The 18,071-nt window shown below is 45.8% G+C and overlaps 1 protein-coding gene and 1 non-coding gene across 2 annotated transcripts; one reads left to right on the top strand and one right to left on the bottom strand.

Moving 5' to 3' along the window:
* Window positions 1-6,109: 6,109 nt before the first annotated feature.
* LOC125121853 (WAP four-disulfide core domain protein 6A-like) lies at window positions 6,110-13,008 on the bottom strand. The gene is made up of 4 exons (XM_047770174.1): window positions 12,663-13,008; window positions 9,517-9,648; window positions 6,808-6,975; window positions 6,110-6,132 (listed from the first exon to the last, which is right to left on the bottom strand). Exons 1-4 carry the CDS (start codon window positions 12,865-12,867, stop codon window positions 6,110-6,112), a joined length of 528 nt encoding a protein of 175 aa, XP_047626130.1. The 5' UTR covers window positions 12,868-13,008.
* Window positions 13,009-14,595: 1,587 nt separating this feature from the next.
* TRNAK-UUU (transfer RNA lysine (anticodon UUU)) lies at window positions 14,596-14,667 on the top strand. Its single transcript has one exon. It is a non-coding gene; the product is annotated as a tRNA-Lys (tRNA).
* Window positions 14,668-18,071: the final 3,404 nt, after the last annotated feature.

Raw genomic sequence — 18,071 nt, 5'->3', positions numbered from 1 at the left:
CTGGCCTACAGCACAGCCACAGCAACACGGGATCCAAGCCACGTCTGCAACCTACATCACAGCTCACGATCAAACCCGCAACCTCATGGTTCCTAGTAGGATTCATTAATCACTGTGCCACGACGGGGACCCCTACATGTACTTAGTTCTATGCGACTTTTATAACATTTGTAGATCTGTACATGCAGCACTACAGTCAAAATACTGCACGATTCTACTGCTACGAGGACCCCTCGTGTTCTCCCTCCCAGCTCCTCCCCTTCCCCAGGCCATTGCTCCTGGCAGCTACTACTCTGTTCTCCATTTCTGAAATGTTGTCATTTCCAAATGTGATGTAAATGGAATCACACATATTTAACACTTTGGATCGGCTTTCGTTAAACTCGCCATTCATCCCTGGAGACTCATCCAGGTTGTCACCTGCATTTCATTTCTTTTTTTTAATTTTTATTTTATTTTTATTTTTTGGCTTTTGTCTTTTTGTGTTGTTGTTGTTGTTGTTGTTGTTGTTGTTGCTATTTCTTGGGCCGCTCCCGCGGCATATGGAGGTTCCCAGGCCAGGGGTTGAATCGGAGCTGTAGCCACTGGCCTACGCCAGAGCCACAGCAACGCGGGATCCGAGTCGCGTCTGCAACCTACACCACAGCTCACGGCAACGCCGGATCGTTAACCCACTGAGCAAGGGCAGGGACCGAACCCGCAACCTCATGGTTCCTAGTCGGATTCGTTAACCACTGCGCCACGACGGGAACTCCTGCATTTCATTTCTTTGCGTTGTGGAGGACTTCTCTCTCCATGGAGGGACCATAGTTTGTTTAATGGAACACAGATCCTGCTGAAGGACACCTGGGCTCTCCTTGGCTGTTATGAATGAAGCTACTATTTTGTGTGAACATCAGTTTTCATTTCTTTTTTCTTGTTGTTTTGTTTTGTTTTTGTTTTTTTAGGGCCGCACCTGTGGCATATGGAAGCTCCCAGGCTAGGGATCAAATTGGAGCTATAGCTGCTGGCCTCTGCCACAGCCACAGCAATGAGGGATCTGAGCTGCATCTGTGACCTACACAGCCGCTCACGGCAAGGCTGGATCCTTAATCCACTGAACGAGGCCAGGGATAGAACACAGATCCTCATGGATCCTAGTTGGATCCGATACTGCTGAACAGCAAGGGGAAGTCCCGATTTCTTATTATTAAATCCTCTCTGTTTGAAAGACTGTATATGGTTTCTGCGTCTTTTAATGAACTTGGGCTGATAGAAGGACAGTCTGGCCCTTTCAGCTTTTATAGTGGAATATTTCTCTTACCTTCTACCAAGACTCCCCTTCACAGGGAATTCTTCAGCTGTCAAAATGAGATTAAGATGCTGAATATTAAAAGAGAAAATGACAAAGAGCCGTTATATTCCCCCTGATTTCCAGCTAGGCTGAGGGATCTGGCAATACCTTGCTTCCCTTCAAACCTGGATTTTAGTTCCAGTTTTGCTACTTATTTGCTGTGTGATCTTGGTCAAGCCTATTTCCTACTAGAAGCTTTATACATGTGTAAAAAAGAGGGTGATTCTTAGGGCTGCTGGAGCCCTCTGCTCTCCTCAGCCCGCTCATTCCCTGAGTTTCCAAACCATCCACATCTACAGGTGACTTTGAGGAGAGAATAAGAAGGAGGGGAAAGTGAGGGGTCCAAGGTCTTCATGGCACCATAAGTAACACCTGAAGAGCCCACTCAAGGTCCCCTCGGGGCTCTAATGGGCAGAGCAGTGAGCAAAGAGTTGACAATGAAGAGACACAGCATCTTGCACTGAGATCCTTATAAGGAAGAGTGCTCCCTATGCTCAGCCTCCAGGGCTCTGAGTTTGTTCCTGAGCACAAAAAGAGAGCAGACACTGTCAACTGCAAGGCACACTTTGCCATTTATAAGGACCTTTCTGGTCCATGGGTCCCTAGGACAGAACAGTTCTGTTCCAGCCATTCATGTATGTCAACCTCAATCAAGGACTGAGAGGTTCCCAGGGGACGGACAAGCACCCAGTTGCTTATGAGATTTGGCAGGGTTCCCGAGCTGCCACAGTTCCTCCAATTTAGAGGTGCTCTTTGACCTTATCAGTCTACCACCTTTATCTTATGGCTGGGAAGCTGAGAGCTTGAGAGGGGCATCCCTCCTCCCTACCCTCTCCCAACCAGGTCATACATTCAACCAGGGGCAAAGCTGGACTCGTAACATCAATCTCTTTATTCCCAGAGAAGCACGCTTCCCACAGGATGCAGACGGAAGATGGCTTGTTGGTAATTTGGCCTGGATCACAAAGACGCACAGGACTTGGGACAGCCTCCCCAGGAGAACAGAGGTGTGGACACAAGAGCAATGTAAATGCGAGAGATGCCACACGGAAGGACCACTTGGCTAGATGGTCACTCGGCAAAACTGCCCAGTTAGCGGTGTTTAGGGGTCTTCAGTCCAACCCTGGCCTCATTCACACCTACTTTCAATGATTCCAGCATTGTCTCCTGATCTCCTTCTACACCAAGAACAGGCACCAATACATTTGTTAAGCCTTTGTTGTTGTTTTTTTTTTCCTACTGATGAATCAGTCCAATCCACACATTCTGATAAAAATCATTTAGCAGTTCTTGTTAAAAATGCTGATTCCAGTAGTTCCCATTGTGACTCAGTGGCAATGAATCTGACTTGTATCCATGAGGATGCAGGTTTGATCCTGGCCTCACTCCGTGGGTTCAGGATCCGGCGTTGCTCTGAGCCGTGGTATAAGTCTCAGATGTGGCTCGGATGTGGTGATGCTGCAGCTGTGGTGTAGCTTGGCAGCTGTAGCTCTGATTTGACCCCAGCCAGGGAACTTCCATATGCCAAGGTATGGCCCTAAAAAAAACTCCAGATTTATTCCTGCGCTCTATTCCTAGAGATGGCAATTTCCTAGATCTGGAGGGCCTGAATTTTAGACAAGCCCCACCCTGCCCTAATGTAGGTGTTTGCCAACAGCATTTTCAGAAACAGTCATCAGTTTAACCAGCCCTTTGAAAGAGGGAGAAACTGAAAGATGAGGAGGAGAAAGGTCTTACTCAATAGTCAGTGGGCCCCCAACTCTCTTTCGAACCTCTCGAGGGAGGGCGATGGATGGGGGCTTTGGGGTTGGTAGAGGCAAACTATTCCATTTCGAATGGATAAGCAATGAGGTCCTACTGTTCAGCACAAGGAACTCTATCCAGTCTCTTGGGATAGACCATGATGGAAGCTAGTACGAGAAAAGGAATACACACACACACACACACACACACACACACACACACACACACACATATATGTATATAGCGACAGGATCACTATGCTGTAGAGCAGAAATTGACACAACACTCTAAATCAACTATACTTTAAGAAAAGTAAAATGAAAAAATAAAACTAGAACCTCTTGATTCATGTCATACCAAACAATGAGTTTATTCAAAAGCAATGTCCAGGTTTGGGTGGGCTGTGGCGACTCAGCCTCTGGCTCGGGGGCTCCCTTCTCAAGCCTGGCGCCCTCTTATCCTGCCCAGTCCTCTCGGGATCCCTTTTTTCCTTCCCCTAGACTTCTCTACGTCTTTCCTTTCCCCCTTCCTCCCCCTCCTTTCCTCTTCCCTTCCAGCCACTTCCTTCCCATTGTTCCAATTACCTGCCTATGGGTGCAAATAAAATTTCCCCCAACTTAGCCATTTAAAACAACCTTTTTCTTTTTCTCACTGTTTTGTGGGGGAGGACATGGGGGAGGAGTCAGCGTGGTGGTGCCCTCTTGGGGTCTTCATGTGGTTGTAGTCCCGTGTCTCCTGGGCTACCGTCATCCAAAGGCTCTCATGAGTTGGGAACTCAATCGGATGGATGCAAACTAGCCCTGGTTGTTAGGTAGAGCTTCTTTGGGGCTGCCGACCAGAGCACCTACACAGGCCTCCTTAGCATGTCTCAGACTGGTTGGTTCTCCCAGGTGGCAGCTGCATGAGCCCTTTCAGAGATGGGTCTACCACGAAGCTGATGAAGTTCAAGCGTCAAGGTCCCTCCCTTGAACAGGTCCCTTTTAAGACTCTGGGCGAGGCCCAGGTAATATGTTCACATGATCAAATGCTTTGTATCCTTTGTAAATGTAAGATATTCTAACCATAGAATCAAGCAGCCTCCCTTTCCCCTCCATCTTTCCCACTAACACACTTCTCCTGAATCAGAAGGTGTTGGAATGGCTGCTAGCCTTCTTGGTAGTCCGCTAAAAGGAAGTTGAGTGGGGGAATCCATTGAGTTTGGAGATAGCAGGATACATTTAGGAAGTTCGCAGTTTTTCTACGTGTCATAAGTCGCTGCCTTCTGTCCTGATGTAAGAACGGCTCTAAGCAATATTCCGACCACCCACTGGACCAGCTCTCTGATATCCTGACACTAAGGCATCGAGCTAGAAGTTGTGCTGTCATAGAATGTACCTGGCCCTAGAAGGGTATGGATTGTAGAGGAGAAACAAAGTTTGAAATGTATGGAGACAGAAAAATCATTCTGCAGAAAATTCTTTCAAATATCAGATGCATAAATTTATAAATAGAAAAACAGTTCTTAGGGAAGCCTGTTCAAACAGATGTTCTTTACCAGCAAGAATATATTCAGTAATTCAATATGTACAATTCTATTTTTTTTTTTTCTTTTTAGGGCCTCACTCATGGCATATAGAAGTTCCCAGGCTAGGGGTTGAGTTGGAGCTGCAGCTGCCAGCCTACGCCACAGCCATAGCAACACGGGATCCCCACCCCCTGAACAAGGCCAGGATCGAACCCACATCCTCTTGGATACTAGTTGGGTTCTTAACCCACTGAGCCACAACAGGAACTCCCAATATGTACAATTTTAAATGTGTCACGTATTTGTTTCTTTTTTGATGGATTTGTGCAAAAGAAAATTTATTAAAATCCCTGCATTTTTAGGACACAAACCTGTAGTAGAACTACAAATATCAAGTTTGGCTGTGCATTTATGCTTCCCAACCATAATCAAAATCAAACTATAATCATTATGTTGATCAACCATGTTGAATAAAAGGCTGAATTATCTTTCTTTTCTTTTCTTTTTTTTTTTTTTTCTTTTTAGGGCTGCATCCGAGGCATGTGGAGGTTCCCAGGCTAGGGGTCCAATCAGAACTACAGCTGCTAACCTACCATAGCCACAGCAACTCAGGATCCAAGCTGTGTCTGCGAACTATGCCGCAGCTCTTGGCAACGCCGGATCCTTAACCCACTGAGCAAGGCCAGAGGTCGAACCCGCCACCTCATGGTTCCTAGCTGGATTCATTTCCACTGTGCCACGACGGGAACTCCCTGTAAGACTTTTTGATGACGGCCATTCTGACTAGTGTGAGGTGATACTTCATTGTAGTTTTGATTTGCATTTCTCTAATAATTAGTGATGTTGAGCATATTTTCATGTGCTTTTTGGCTATCTGTCTGTCGTCTTTGAAGAGGCGTCTATTTAGATCTTCTGCCCATTATTTGATGGGATTGTTTTTTGATATTGAGTTTCATGAGTTGTTGTGTATTTTGGAGCTGTATTCATTTTTTTAAAGGAACCTGCTAACTCTATAAGCTTTAACCCATACAAAACCTGCATCTGCTCCAGTTCCACTCTTAAGCATCTTAGGACAACGGTGTCACCAGCGTTTTCAGTTTGTGAGATTTTTGTAGTCCTCTCTCCCTCTTTTAGCGTCGCTGGGAGACCCAATGACTTCTTGTTCTTGGCACAGAGGGCACAGATGTGCATCATTCAGCCTCTGAGATCTCAGACCTCTCGGAACACTTTATTATGAGAAACTGGAAGCTTCCGAAGGATAAACAGGGGCCCTGAAAGTTGAAAGGATAGGGTCACATACGGAGAAGGAGCCCAAGGGCAAAGGGCACTATGTTTGAAGAGAAGCTGAGCTAGAGAAAAGGCAGTTGTCAGGAAATTGTGGCGGGGGAGGGGGGAGGTCCTTGGTGGGAACCTCCAGGGTCTGGGCAGCTGAGATTTGGCCAGTGGAAGCCAGGATAGAGCATCAGTCAGGCACATCTGGAGAGATCCCTGGATTATGAGCCAAATCCTGGAGGTCGTGCCATCTCTCCTCATCCCAGCCAGCTAGATGTCTCTGCAAGAGAGCGGGACAGAAAATCATATCCGGGTGAGATGCTGGAGCCCTGCTCACTTTAGGGACCATATCTCGCAGTGAATGGTAAAAAGGAGATGGGACCATTTTTACATCTTTTCACACAGAGAGAAAACAGAAGTAGAGTGACTTTGGGGGCTCATAGAGGGATCACGTATTCTGGGTTTTCCAGTAGAGTCCCAGTTTGCGCCAGTTGTCCAAGGGCACTAATGAATGGCACTGCCTTTCACTTTAAAAGTGTCTTGGTTTGATCATAAAGCATGTGGTCATCCTGGCTTATAATCACCCTTGAAAAAAAAAAACTTGCTGATGAGGTTTGATGAGAAGGTGAGGCCTGGGGCGAGAGTGGCTGGTGCCTGATGCCCAGCGCTGGGCTGGCTCACTTCGTCTTCTTCTGACTTGGTCTCAGATACCCCATCACTTCTGCTTACTTTCTCTGCACCCTCCAGTCATGGTCTCCAACATCCCTTGGACCACTGCTCCCCTCCCCCGCCTCCCCAAAACGTCCTCTACTTACTCCTCCGTGAGGTGCATGCGTACCTCCTAATTGGACTGGTTCTGTCAGCCCCAAGCCTGCCAAGCTTCTGGAAATGACCTGTCAATCAATACCCAGGGTGGTCCAGATGAGCAGGGGAGACTGGGGTCCCTGGAACTTACCTTTTTGGGGGCAGATATCCTTGCAGACATTTTCAGACTGGAAGTTGTTATTGTTCCCCTGGCAACCGCCATAGATGAATCTGGAGCAAACCTTCTTTTCCTTATCATACCACCAGCGTGGAAGGTAGGCCAGGCAGGGGCCAATCTTCTTTGGCAAACTGCACACGTCTGCAGGGAGATTAAAGGGCAGAGCTGTCTAGATGCCGGCCTCCCTCAAGAACATTCCAGGCCTGTGCAAAGGCATGAAGGAATGTGCTAAGGATGTGATATTTTCAGAGCATGATGTAGAAATCCTAACAGATAAGTTGGCACTGAGTGGTTGTAGGAGTATTTGCAATAAAAAACCCCAAATATATCCTGAAGTTAAAGAATTTATTGAGCTACTCTTGTGCATAAATAGAACTCTTGCATATAAAGTTCTCTAGAACCTCATAGTTTGAAGCACAAAACGATGCCACATTGATTAAAAGGACAGGCACTGTTCTTAGCTCTTGACATGTATTAACACATAATTTCATGAGCTAGGTCCTCTTATTGTCCTCATTTTGCACACGAGTTAACTAAGGCTCAGAGAGGCTAAGTAATTTCCCCAAGGTTACACACAAGGATGGTAAGGGATTTGAATGTAGATAATCTGCTGCTCTTAAGATCAAGACCAGACCTTTTCCTCTGGCTGGCAAGGCCCTGGAAAACCTTCTCCACCTACTCTAGCTTCATTTTTCTCATCTCTTACCACACTCACGCTCATCTCTCTTCTCTGGCCTTTCTAGCCTAAGCATGGTTGCCTTCTCCCCCAGGACCTTTGCACATGCTGTTACCTGTGCCTTGAAAGCACTTTCCTCCAATTTTGGCCTATCCACCTTTCAGATCTTAAATCATGGATCCCTTTCCCGGGAACACCTTTTCTGTCCTCCCCAGCTATACTAAGCAAGTAGAGCCCACCATGAGTGTCAGGGGCACCAGTAAATGTTTGTTGAATGAATGAGTGAATAGTCTTTTTTTTTTTTTTTTTTTGCTTTTTAGGGGCTGCATCCATGGCATATGGAGATTCCCAGGCTAGGGGTCCAATCAAAGCTACAGCTGCTGGCCTACGCCACTGCCACAGCCACACCAGATCTGAGCCATGTCTGTGACTACACCACAGCTCACAGCAACACCAGATCCTTAACCCACTGAGGGAGGCCAGGGATCGAACCCGCAACCTCATGGTTCCTAGTCAGATTCGTTAACCACTGCTCCATGACGGTAACTCCTGAATGAATAGTTCCTGATGCTCCTCTTTAATGCTCAATAATATGGGCAGAGGAGCTCCTAAAAAATAATAATAATGATGATGTGGGCAGAGAGGAAAATAATAATGATAATGTGGGCAGAGAGGAAAGAATGTAGGCAATCAAAGGTGGCTAGGGAAATGTCTGGGAGTTCTATAGACAGAGAAACCTAAAAAAAAAGCCAGAAAATACAAACTATATACCAGCCTTTTTTTTTTAATTTTTAAAACTAAAGCATATTTGATTTACCATGTTGTGCCAATTTCTGCTGTACAGCAAAGTGACCCAGTCATAGACATAGATATAGATATATAGATATATACACATTCCTTTTATTTTTTCTTTATTTTTTATAGCTGCACCTATGGCAGATGAAGTTCCCAGGCTAGGGGCTGAATCAGAGCTGCAGCTGAAGCCTACGCCACAGCAACAGCAACAGCCGATCCGAGCCATATATGGACTTGCCCCACAGCTTGCGGCAACACCAGATATTTAACCCACTGAGCAAAGCCAGGAATCAAACCTGCGTCCTCACAGAGACTACATGGGGTCTTTAACTCACTGAGCCACAATGGAAATTACCCTTTTCTTTTCTTTTTTACATTTTTAAAATTAAAGTATAGCAAATTTACAATGTTGTGCCAATTTTGGCTGTACAGCAAAATGATTCAGATACACACGTACACACATACATGTATTCTTTTTCCATATTATCTCCCATCATGATCTATCCCAAGAGATTGGATATAGTTCCCTATGCTATACAGCAGGACCTCATTGCTTATCCATTCTAAATGGAATAGTTTGCATCTACCAACCCCAAACTCCCCATCCATCCCACTCCCTCCCCTTCTCCCTTGGCAATCACAAGTCTGCTTTCTATGTCTGTGAGTCTGTTTCTGTTTTGTAGATAGGTTCACTTGTGCCATATTTTGGATTCCCCATATAAGTGATATCACATGGTATTTATATTTCTCTTTCTGACTTACTTCACTTAATATGTTAATCTCTAGTTGCATCTGTGTTGCTGCAAATGGCTTTATTTCATTCTTTTTTATGGTTGAGTAGTATTCCATTGATATACCTGTCTTCTATAGCTATCATATCACCTGCCACCATGCTGGCATTCGATGAGACTTCAGTGGCTACTTGGCATATCAAAGGATCACAGAAGGGTAGCCATATGGTCTAATACCCATGTCTTTCTTACATGTGGCGGGAATTAAGGCTCTTAAAGGAAAAACTGTGTTATGCGCATCCCATACCTAGAGGCAGAAATGAAATAAACATGTCTCCCAACACTCTCCCCAGCCTAGCACCCATAGGAGGTGTGTCGAGTAGAAGATACACCCAGGCTCTTGGTCAGACTCTGCTGTGCAGGTGGCAGAAAGTGGAGGTAGAGATGTGGGCATAAGATAATTCAGGGGATTTGAGTTACCTTGTTTGATGTTTAAGCATTTCTTTCCACAGGCAAACTTGCAACAATTCATCTTATTTGGGCACTGTCTGTGCTTCGTACATTGGTCTCTTTCTTTCATTTCGCATCTTGCTCTGTTTGAGGGACACTTTTCTGAGGGAAGAAAATATATACTTCTCTGGAGCCTTGAAGGGACTGGAACCCTCCCTCCCCAGGCCCAAGGCACTGCTGCAGAAGTAGGGAAGTTTATTTTCACTTCACTGCCCCCAGAAGGTAGTGACCTTCAGGGGGCTCTGAATTTTCACAATGGGGCCTCCATCACCACCCCCATGACAAATCACCATCAGATCCCTAGGCCCACCACCCATAAGGTTCCAGCGAGAAAATGCTCTCCCCCAGAACCACTCTAATCACTCCACCTTCCTGTATTTGGATGTTCCCTGGGTAGGGGCAAGGATGCTATAGTTTTCAGATCCAGAGTCAGATGGCTGGGTTGTTTTTTTTTTTAAGCAGTTTTTTTTTTTGGGGGGGGGGGCATCTCTTTAGGGCCATAAATGTGCCATATGGAAGTTCCCAGGCTAGGGGTTGAATCAGAGCTGCAGCTGCCAGCCTATAGCCATGCCAGATTTTAGCCATGTCTGTGACCTATGCCACAGCTCACAGCAACACCAGACTTAACCCACTGAGCGAGGCCAGGGATCGAACCCTCATCCTCGTGGATACCAGTTGGGTTCGTTACAGCTGGTACACGATGTGAACTCCAGATGACTGGGGTTTTGAATTCTGTGCAGTCCTTGGTATGGCAGGTACCACCTCTGAACCTTGACTCCTTCATCTGCCTATAGGATTGTCTTAAGGATTCATGTGACAAAGCTTAAAAAGCCACTGTCACAGCTGCATGCAAAGCAATGAAACTAGAACACACCCTCACACCATGCACAAAAATAAACTCAAAATGGCTGAAAGACTTAAATATACTGACAGGACACCATCAAACTCCTAGAAGAAAACATAGGCAAAACACTCTCTGACATCAACATCATGAATATTTTCTCAGGTCAGTCTCCCAAAGCAATAGAAATTAGAGCAAAAATAAACCCATGGGACCTAATCAAACTGAAAAGCTTTTGCACAGCAAAGGAAACCCAAAAGAAAACAAAAAGACAACGTACAGAATGGGAGAAAATAGTTTCAAATGATGCAACGGACAAGGGCTTAATCTCTAGAATATATAAACAACTTATACAACCCAGCAGCAAAAAAGCCAATCAATCAATGGAAAAATGGGCAAAAGACCTGAATAGACTGTTCTCCAAAGAAGATATACAGATGGCCAACAAACACATGAAAAAATGCTCAACATCGCTGGTTATAAGAGAAATGCAAATCAAAACTACCATGAGATATCACCTCACACCAGTCAGAATGGCCATCATTAATAAATCCACAAATAACAAGTGCTGGAGGGGCTGTGGAGAAGAGGGAACCCTCCTACACTATTGGTGGGAATGTCAACTGGTACAGCCACTGTGGAGAACAGTTTGGAGATACCTTAGAAATCTATACATAGAACTTCCATATGACCCCGCAATCCCACTCTTGGGCATCTATCCGGAGAAAACTCTACTTAAAAGAGACACGTGCACCCACATGTTCATTGCAGCACTATTCACAATAGCCAGGACATGGAAACAACCCAAATGTCCATTGACAGATGATTGGATTCGGAAGATGTGGTATATATACACAATGGAATACTTACTACTCAGCCATAAAAAAGAATGACATAATGCCATTTGCAGCAACATGGATGGAACTAGAGAATCTCATCCTGAGTGAAATGAGCCAGAAAGACAAAGACAAATACCATATGATATCACTTATAACTGGAATCTAATATCCAGCACAAATGAACATCTCCTCAGAAAAGAAAATCATGGACTTGGAGAAGAGACTTGTGGCTGCCTGATGGGAGGGGGAGGGAGTGGGAGGGATCGGGAGCTTGGGCTTATCAGACACAACTTAGAATAGATTTACAAGGAGATCCTGCTGAATAGCATTGAGAACTTTGTCTAGATACTCATGTTGCAACAGAAGAAGGGCTGGGGGGAAAATGTAATTGTAATGTATACATGTAAGGATAACCTGACCCCCTTGCTGTACAGTGGGGAAAAAAAAAAAAAAAGCCATTGTCAAGATCCTGGGACGTAAGAATTATAATAATTAATATTGATGAAGTGCTTACTATGCAAATGTCCTTTTGTCCTTAGTCCTCATTACAACTCTCTGGGTCAGTCCAATCGATACTCACACTTCATAAACAGAGGCATCTGAAGCACAGGGAGATTATGTGAATTTGCCAAGTTCCCATGGCTACTAGGCAGTGGAGCAGGATTTGAACCTACGACGTTCCGTCCTGCCTGAGTGCTCAACTTATCTTAGCTGCTAGTAATGGGGGCCTTCAAGTGTCAGCACTCCAGGGGAAGTTTAAAGACCATTCTTTTGGGAGTTCCAGTTGTGGTGCAGGGGAAAGGAATCAGACTAGTATCCATGAGGATGTGGGTTCAATCCCTGGCTTGGATCAGTGGATTAAGGATCTGGCATTGCTGTGGCTGCTGCATAGGACAGCAGCTGCAACCCTGATTTGACCCCTGGCCTGGGTAACTCCCATATGTGTGGCCCTAAAAAGCAAAAAAAAAAAAAAAAAAAAAAAGACCATCCTTTACCCTAAATGCAAGGAGACGCTGTAGGTGTAGGTTATAGGTATGGGTGAGGGTGTGGGGTGACTTTGGAGGGCTGCAATGGGAAGGGCCACACTGGGAAGATTTGGAAGCTGATGAAGGTGGCACCAGGGGAGTGGCCTCTCTGTGGGAAAAGCCCGTAAGTTTCCCAGTTCCCTTAGTCTGTTTCAGGAGCTCCAGGACCAAGCCCTCTTAGGAAGACCTCCTGTCCTAATGATGGTGAGGAGTCCGTTGCCACAGACTCAGGATCCTGCATTCACCCAGGGTATCTTATCAGAAGGAAGGGGGCTGAGAGCATCACTCCAACCATCTCCAGGATCTCAGACTGAGGTGGGGGAAATTATTATTATTATTATTTATTATTATTATTATCCTCCCAGCTAAGCCCCGTTTCTCCACTGACAGGACTGAGTTCCCCATACTTACTAACAATGAACGCCTCCACCAGCCCAGGTTCTTGAACATCCCCCAGGACGATGAGTGGTACCAGGATGAGCAGAAGTCCCGAGAACCCCATTTCAGGAGGGACTGGCCTGGCTGGTGACACCAAAACTAGAAACTCCTGCTCAGAAGCTCCTGCTTCTGAACTTTGGCTGCCCTGGCCTAGCCTGACACTCCAGGAACCACACATCACTGGAGACAAGCCAGCTACACCCCTCTGCTGGGGAACACCAAGTCCCAGAAGCCATCAGTGGGACAAGCTGACACCCTGGGCACCAACCCTAGGGAGGAGGGCCTCTTGATAGGCAGTTCCCCACCCTCAGCTCACTGAGGCGCTCCGGCTTTCTGGTCAACCAGGAAGAAGGGCAACGCTTGGCAGGGGCTTCTAGATCCTCTTAGCCAAAGGGCACATTCAATTCCAGGGTCTTCTGTTTTCCGGGGCAGGGGGAGAAGTTAAAGGCCAAGAGGATCCTTTGTCTAACTTTACTCTTCTCTCTTTTTTTTTTTTTTTTTGGTTTTTAGGGCTGCACCTGCGGTATATGGAGGTTCCCAGGCTAGGGGTTGAATTGGAGCTGTAGCTGCCGGCCAGTGCCACAGCCACAGCAACACCAAATCTGAGCCAAATCTGTGACCTACACCACAGCTCACGGCAACATCAGATCCTTAACCCACTGAGCGAGGCCAGGGATCGAACCCACAACCTCATGGTTCCTAGTCGGGTTCATTTCCACTGTGCCACCACAGGAACTCCATAATTTTATTCTTTTCTTGATGTATCTATTTCTCTGTCTGTTTATTTTTCTCACACTGTTTTTTTCTTCTCTCTGCACCTTTCTTTTACTCTGCTTGTCCTTCTCTTTTCTGCGGGTCTCCCTCTGTCTGGTCTCTTTCCCCTTGCCCTTCATCTCCCTCTGTCTCTCTCTTCCTTCTCTTTGGGCGACCCCTTTTCTTTAACCTTTGTCAAAGCGTAAGGATATTGCCATGAGAAGCACATGGGGAAGAAGATGGGTTCATCTGAGGTTGAACTAAATGTTCAGTTTAAGATTGTGGTGCTTTGCAATCAAGACAGAGTGTTACAGTTGATGGAGAGTGTCCACCGTCAGCTGAAATTTAGAATAGGTGATGCAGGAGGGAAATAATAAATGTCAGTTTATTATTGACATTTATTAGAATCAATAAAGACACGGCTCAGATCTGATGTTGCTGTGGCTGTGGCGTCGTAGGCTGGCAGCTGTAGCTTCCGATTGGACCCCTAGTCTGGGAACCTCCATATGCTGTGAGGGCCCTGAAAAGTACAAACAAAACAAAACAAAACAAACTATTTTATTTATTTATTTATTTTTGTCTTTTTAGGGCTCCACCTGCAGCATATGAAGGTTCCCAGGCCTGCACCACAGCTCATGGCAACGTCATATCCTTTAACCCACTGAGAGAGGCCAGGGACCGAACCTGCATCTTCATGGACATTAGTCGGGTTCTTAACCCCCCAAGCCACAATGGGAACTCCAAAATTAACAATTTTAAGGTAAAAGTTCAGTGGCTTTTTAGTCTCTTCATAAAATTGTGCAACCACCACCTTTATTAGTTCCAAAACATTTTCATCACCCCAAAAGGAAACCCTAGGAGTTCCCATCGTGGCTCAGTGGTTAACGAATCCGACTAGGAGCCATAAGGTTGTGGGTTCAATCCCTGGCCTCGCTCAGTCAGTTAAGGATCTGGCGTTGCCGTGAGCTTGTGGTGTAGGTCGCAGACACGGCTTGGATCCTGAGTTGCTGTGGCTCTGGTATAGGCCGGTGGCTACAGCTCCGATTGGACCCCTAGCCTGGGAACCTCCATATGCTGCTGGAAGAGGCCCTAGAAAAGACAAAAAGACAAAAAGAGAAAAAAAAGAAAAAAAAGGAAACCCCATACCAGGAGTTCCTGGGTGGTCTAGTGGTTAGGATTCAGCACTTTTGCTGCTGCAGCCCAGGTTCAATCCCTGGTCTGGGACCTGAGATCCCACCTCAAGCCACTGCATGCTGTGGCAAAAAAAGAGAGAGAGAGAGAGAAAAGAAAAAGAAAACCCCATACCATTATCAGTCACTTTAGCCCCGCCCCTAGACTATTCCAGCCCCTGGCCACCACTGTTCTACCTTTTTTTTTTTTTTTTTTTTTTTTTTAGTCTTTTGTCTTTTTAGGGCCTCACCCACGGCACATGGAGGTTCCCAGGCTAGGGGTCCAACTGGAGCTGTAGCTGCCGGCCTACACCACAGCCACAGCAATGTCAGATCTGAGCTACACCACAGTTCATGGCAATGCCGGATCCTTAACCCACTGAGCGGGGCCAGGGATCGAACCCTCAACCTCATGGTTCCTAGTCAGATTCATTTCCACTGCACCACAACAGGAATGCAGGATTTACCTGTTCTGGATATTTCATGTAAATGGAATCCTATAGTATGTGAACTTTCCAGTGGTTTTCTCTCTCCTAGCAGAATGTTTTTGAGGTTCATCCACAGTGTAGCGTGTATTAGTGCTTCATTCTTCTTTAGGGTTGAATAATATCCAGTGCACGCTGATAGCTTTCCATAGCAAGGGTCAGAGTCTCTATTTCTCCGCTCTCAGCTTTCCTCTGGCTCCCAGGGAGCTTGCTCAGCTTGCATACAGAACAGTCTGGAAGAAGGAGGGATTTGACAACCCCATGCCTCCAGTAAGGGATGGGAATTGAAAAATAAGCACCTCAGCTTACCCATCACTGGATGAAGACAATTTGGAGGCGTGTACTTAGTGGTTCTTTAGAAGATCCCCAGCAGCTGGAGTTCCTATTGTGGTTCAGTGGTTAACGAACTCGACTAACATCCACAAGGACACAGGTTCAATTCCTGGTCTCGCTCAGTGGGTTAATGCCGGCAGCCAGGGAGTGTACCCTTTTCCCAAAGGAGAGGGACGGACATCGGCTTTTGCAACGGAGACAGCCTCTTTGTCCCTTCCTTGAGGGCGCTGGACTGCTCAAATTTTATTGGCATAAGTGGTTGATTACATAGACAGCTTGTTACTACAGATTACATCATAGTGTTAAAAGTACATTGGTCAACTATTAGGCTTTGTTTTTTGATCACACGGTACAGTAGCAATACATCACATTCTAAAATCTTCAACTTAACTAAATTTAATGAGTACAATTCAAGGACAAACAGGTGCAGCATATGATGTGGGAAAGAGGAGACTCAGCACAAACCATCTCATGACCAGCCAATTCCACAAGCTGAAGAGGTTACAGACACAAAAATCTGGCATTTACGAATCTTGTTTTTAGACTAATGTATATCTTTAAGCATTATGGCAGGAAGACAGTATGAGACGACAGAAATCAACTTAATCAGCTACCGCTTAGAAGCTTCTAAAATCAAGGACAAAACTCACAGCTGGGTTTCTTTTGATCAAGAATAACATATGCCTAACTTCTATGAACCTCATTAAAATCCTAACTCTAAAGTTTACTGTAACTAGTTAGTAGATAAACACTATGTTTTAATTAAGTTGGATATGAATAGGGAAAAGTCCTTCAGGATGAAATTCTTATTATACTATTGTTGTAATTTTGTTAAGTCACAAATCACCACAGGAAAATAAGGATGGAAAATAAGAATAAGTAAATAATCAGGAAAGACTGAGGAAAACTGAATAGCAAGTGAATAACAGAAAAGACTAAGTCATTCATGGAACAATCCCCACTCAGCAACACAAAATGGAAATTATTTCCTGGGAAATTTAGTTTTCCACCTATGTCAGCGGGCGAGCCTATTGTCTTCTGGGGCCTGTCCTCGGAATTGTGTCGTGCAGGCAGGCAGCCCCTTGTTTAGGAAGTTGCCCTCGGAACTGCACCGTTCAGGCAGGCCCCTTTTTCTGATTAGGAGCCTGCCCTCGGAATTGCACCGTTCAGGCAAGCTACCCTCCTCGGCTCCTTGTATCTTCTCGGCTCCCCGCAGGTTAAGGATCTGGCATTGCTGTTAGGGGTGGCATAGGTCGCAGACACGGCTCAGATTCCACGTTGCTGTGGCTCTGGCGTAGACCAGAGGCTACCGCTCCAATTGGACCTCTAGCCTGGGAACTTCCATATGCCAGGGGTGTGGCCCTGAAAAAAAAAAGACAAGACAAAAAAAAAAAAAGGTCCCCAGTGGGATTAAGTTGCAGTTTCCCATGGTGGTAACCAATTCATAATCAACTCCTCTCTTCCTTGTAAGACTTTCCTCCACTTCCCAACTTGTGTTTCTTGAGAAAATTCCCAAAGAAACTACTCTTCGCCCATGCCCTTCTCCTGGTATTGGTTTCTAGGGGATCCAAACTAAAGCAATGCCCATGAACCCTTTTCTTTTCTTTTTCTTTTTTTGGTCTTTTTGCCTTTTCTAGGGCTGCTCCCATGGCATATGGAGGTTCCCAGGCTAGGGGTCCAATCGGAGCTGTAGCTACAGGCCTACACCACAGCCACAGCAACGCAGGATCCGAGCCGCCTCTGCAACCTACACCACAGCTCATGGCAACGCCGGATCCTTAACCCACTGAGCAAGGGCAGGGATCGAACCCGCAACCTCATGGTTCCTAGTCGGATTCGTTAACAACTGCACCACGATGGGACTCCATGAATCCTTTTCTTAAAAGGCTCTTACGATGTTTTGAAGAAACAAAGGAGGATAATGACATCCCTGGAACTCTCAACTCTCAAGGTTCTGATTGTCTTCATTCCCTTTAGTGGTGTCACCAGAAACCTCAATGACTCTTTACTCTCTGCCAAGTGTAATGTACCAACAGGTGTGGATTATTCAGCTTCAGAAGCGCAAAACTAAACAGAGCACTTTATTGGGGGAAAAGAGGGAGCTATGCAGGTATGAAACAAGGGATTCTAGAAGTTAGGCATAAAGAAAAGAGGCATGAAGATGGGATCAAAACAGGATATACAGGATATTCTGTCTAAAAAGAGGCTGAGATGGAGGAAGGGAAGATTCAGATCCTGGGATTCAGTTTAGGGAAGAGTTGAGATCCTGGGATGCTGGGAGTGGACCGGTGGAAGCCAGCCTGGAGCATCTGTCAGGCCCATGGACAGAGTTTTGGATCATGAGCCAGATCCTGGTGGTTGTTCCAGTGTATTCTTATGCATTCAGGAATTAGAGCCTGTTGAGAATGAAGAACAGGACCAGCTGAGCTTCTTGGGCTCAGCTCATCTTCAGAACCAGTCTGGAAGTTATGTTTGTACATCTTTCCACGGGGGATTAAAAGGAAGTGGGTCTGCTCTGGGGAGCTCCAGATCTCCTTAAAGAAAAATGGGAGGTGGACGGAGTGGATTGCTTGGGGAAGCGTTGCAAGAGGAAATTAATGGCCCGGAAGGGTGGTTGGTCAGCCTGTCCAACACCAGGCTGG

Source organism: Phacochoerus africanus, chromosome 3 (assembly GCF_016906955.1).
Source record: "Phacochoerus africanus isolate WHEZ1 chromosome 3, ROS_Pafr_v1, whole genome shotgun sequence".
In the NCBI taxonomy this organism is placed as follows: domain Eukaryota; kingdom Metazoa; phylum Chordata; class Mammalia; order Artiodactyla; family Suidae; genus Phacochoerus; species Phacochoerus africanus.
This window is presented reverse-complemented; position numbering and strand designations above follow the sequence as displayed.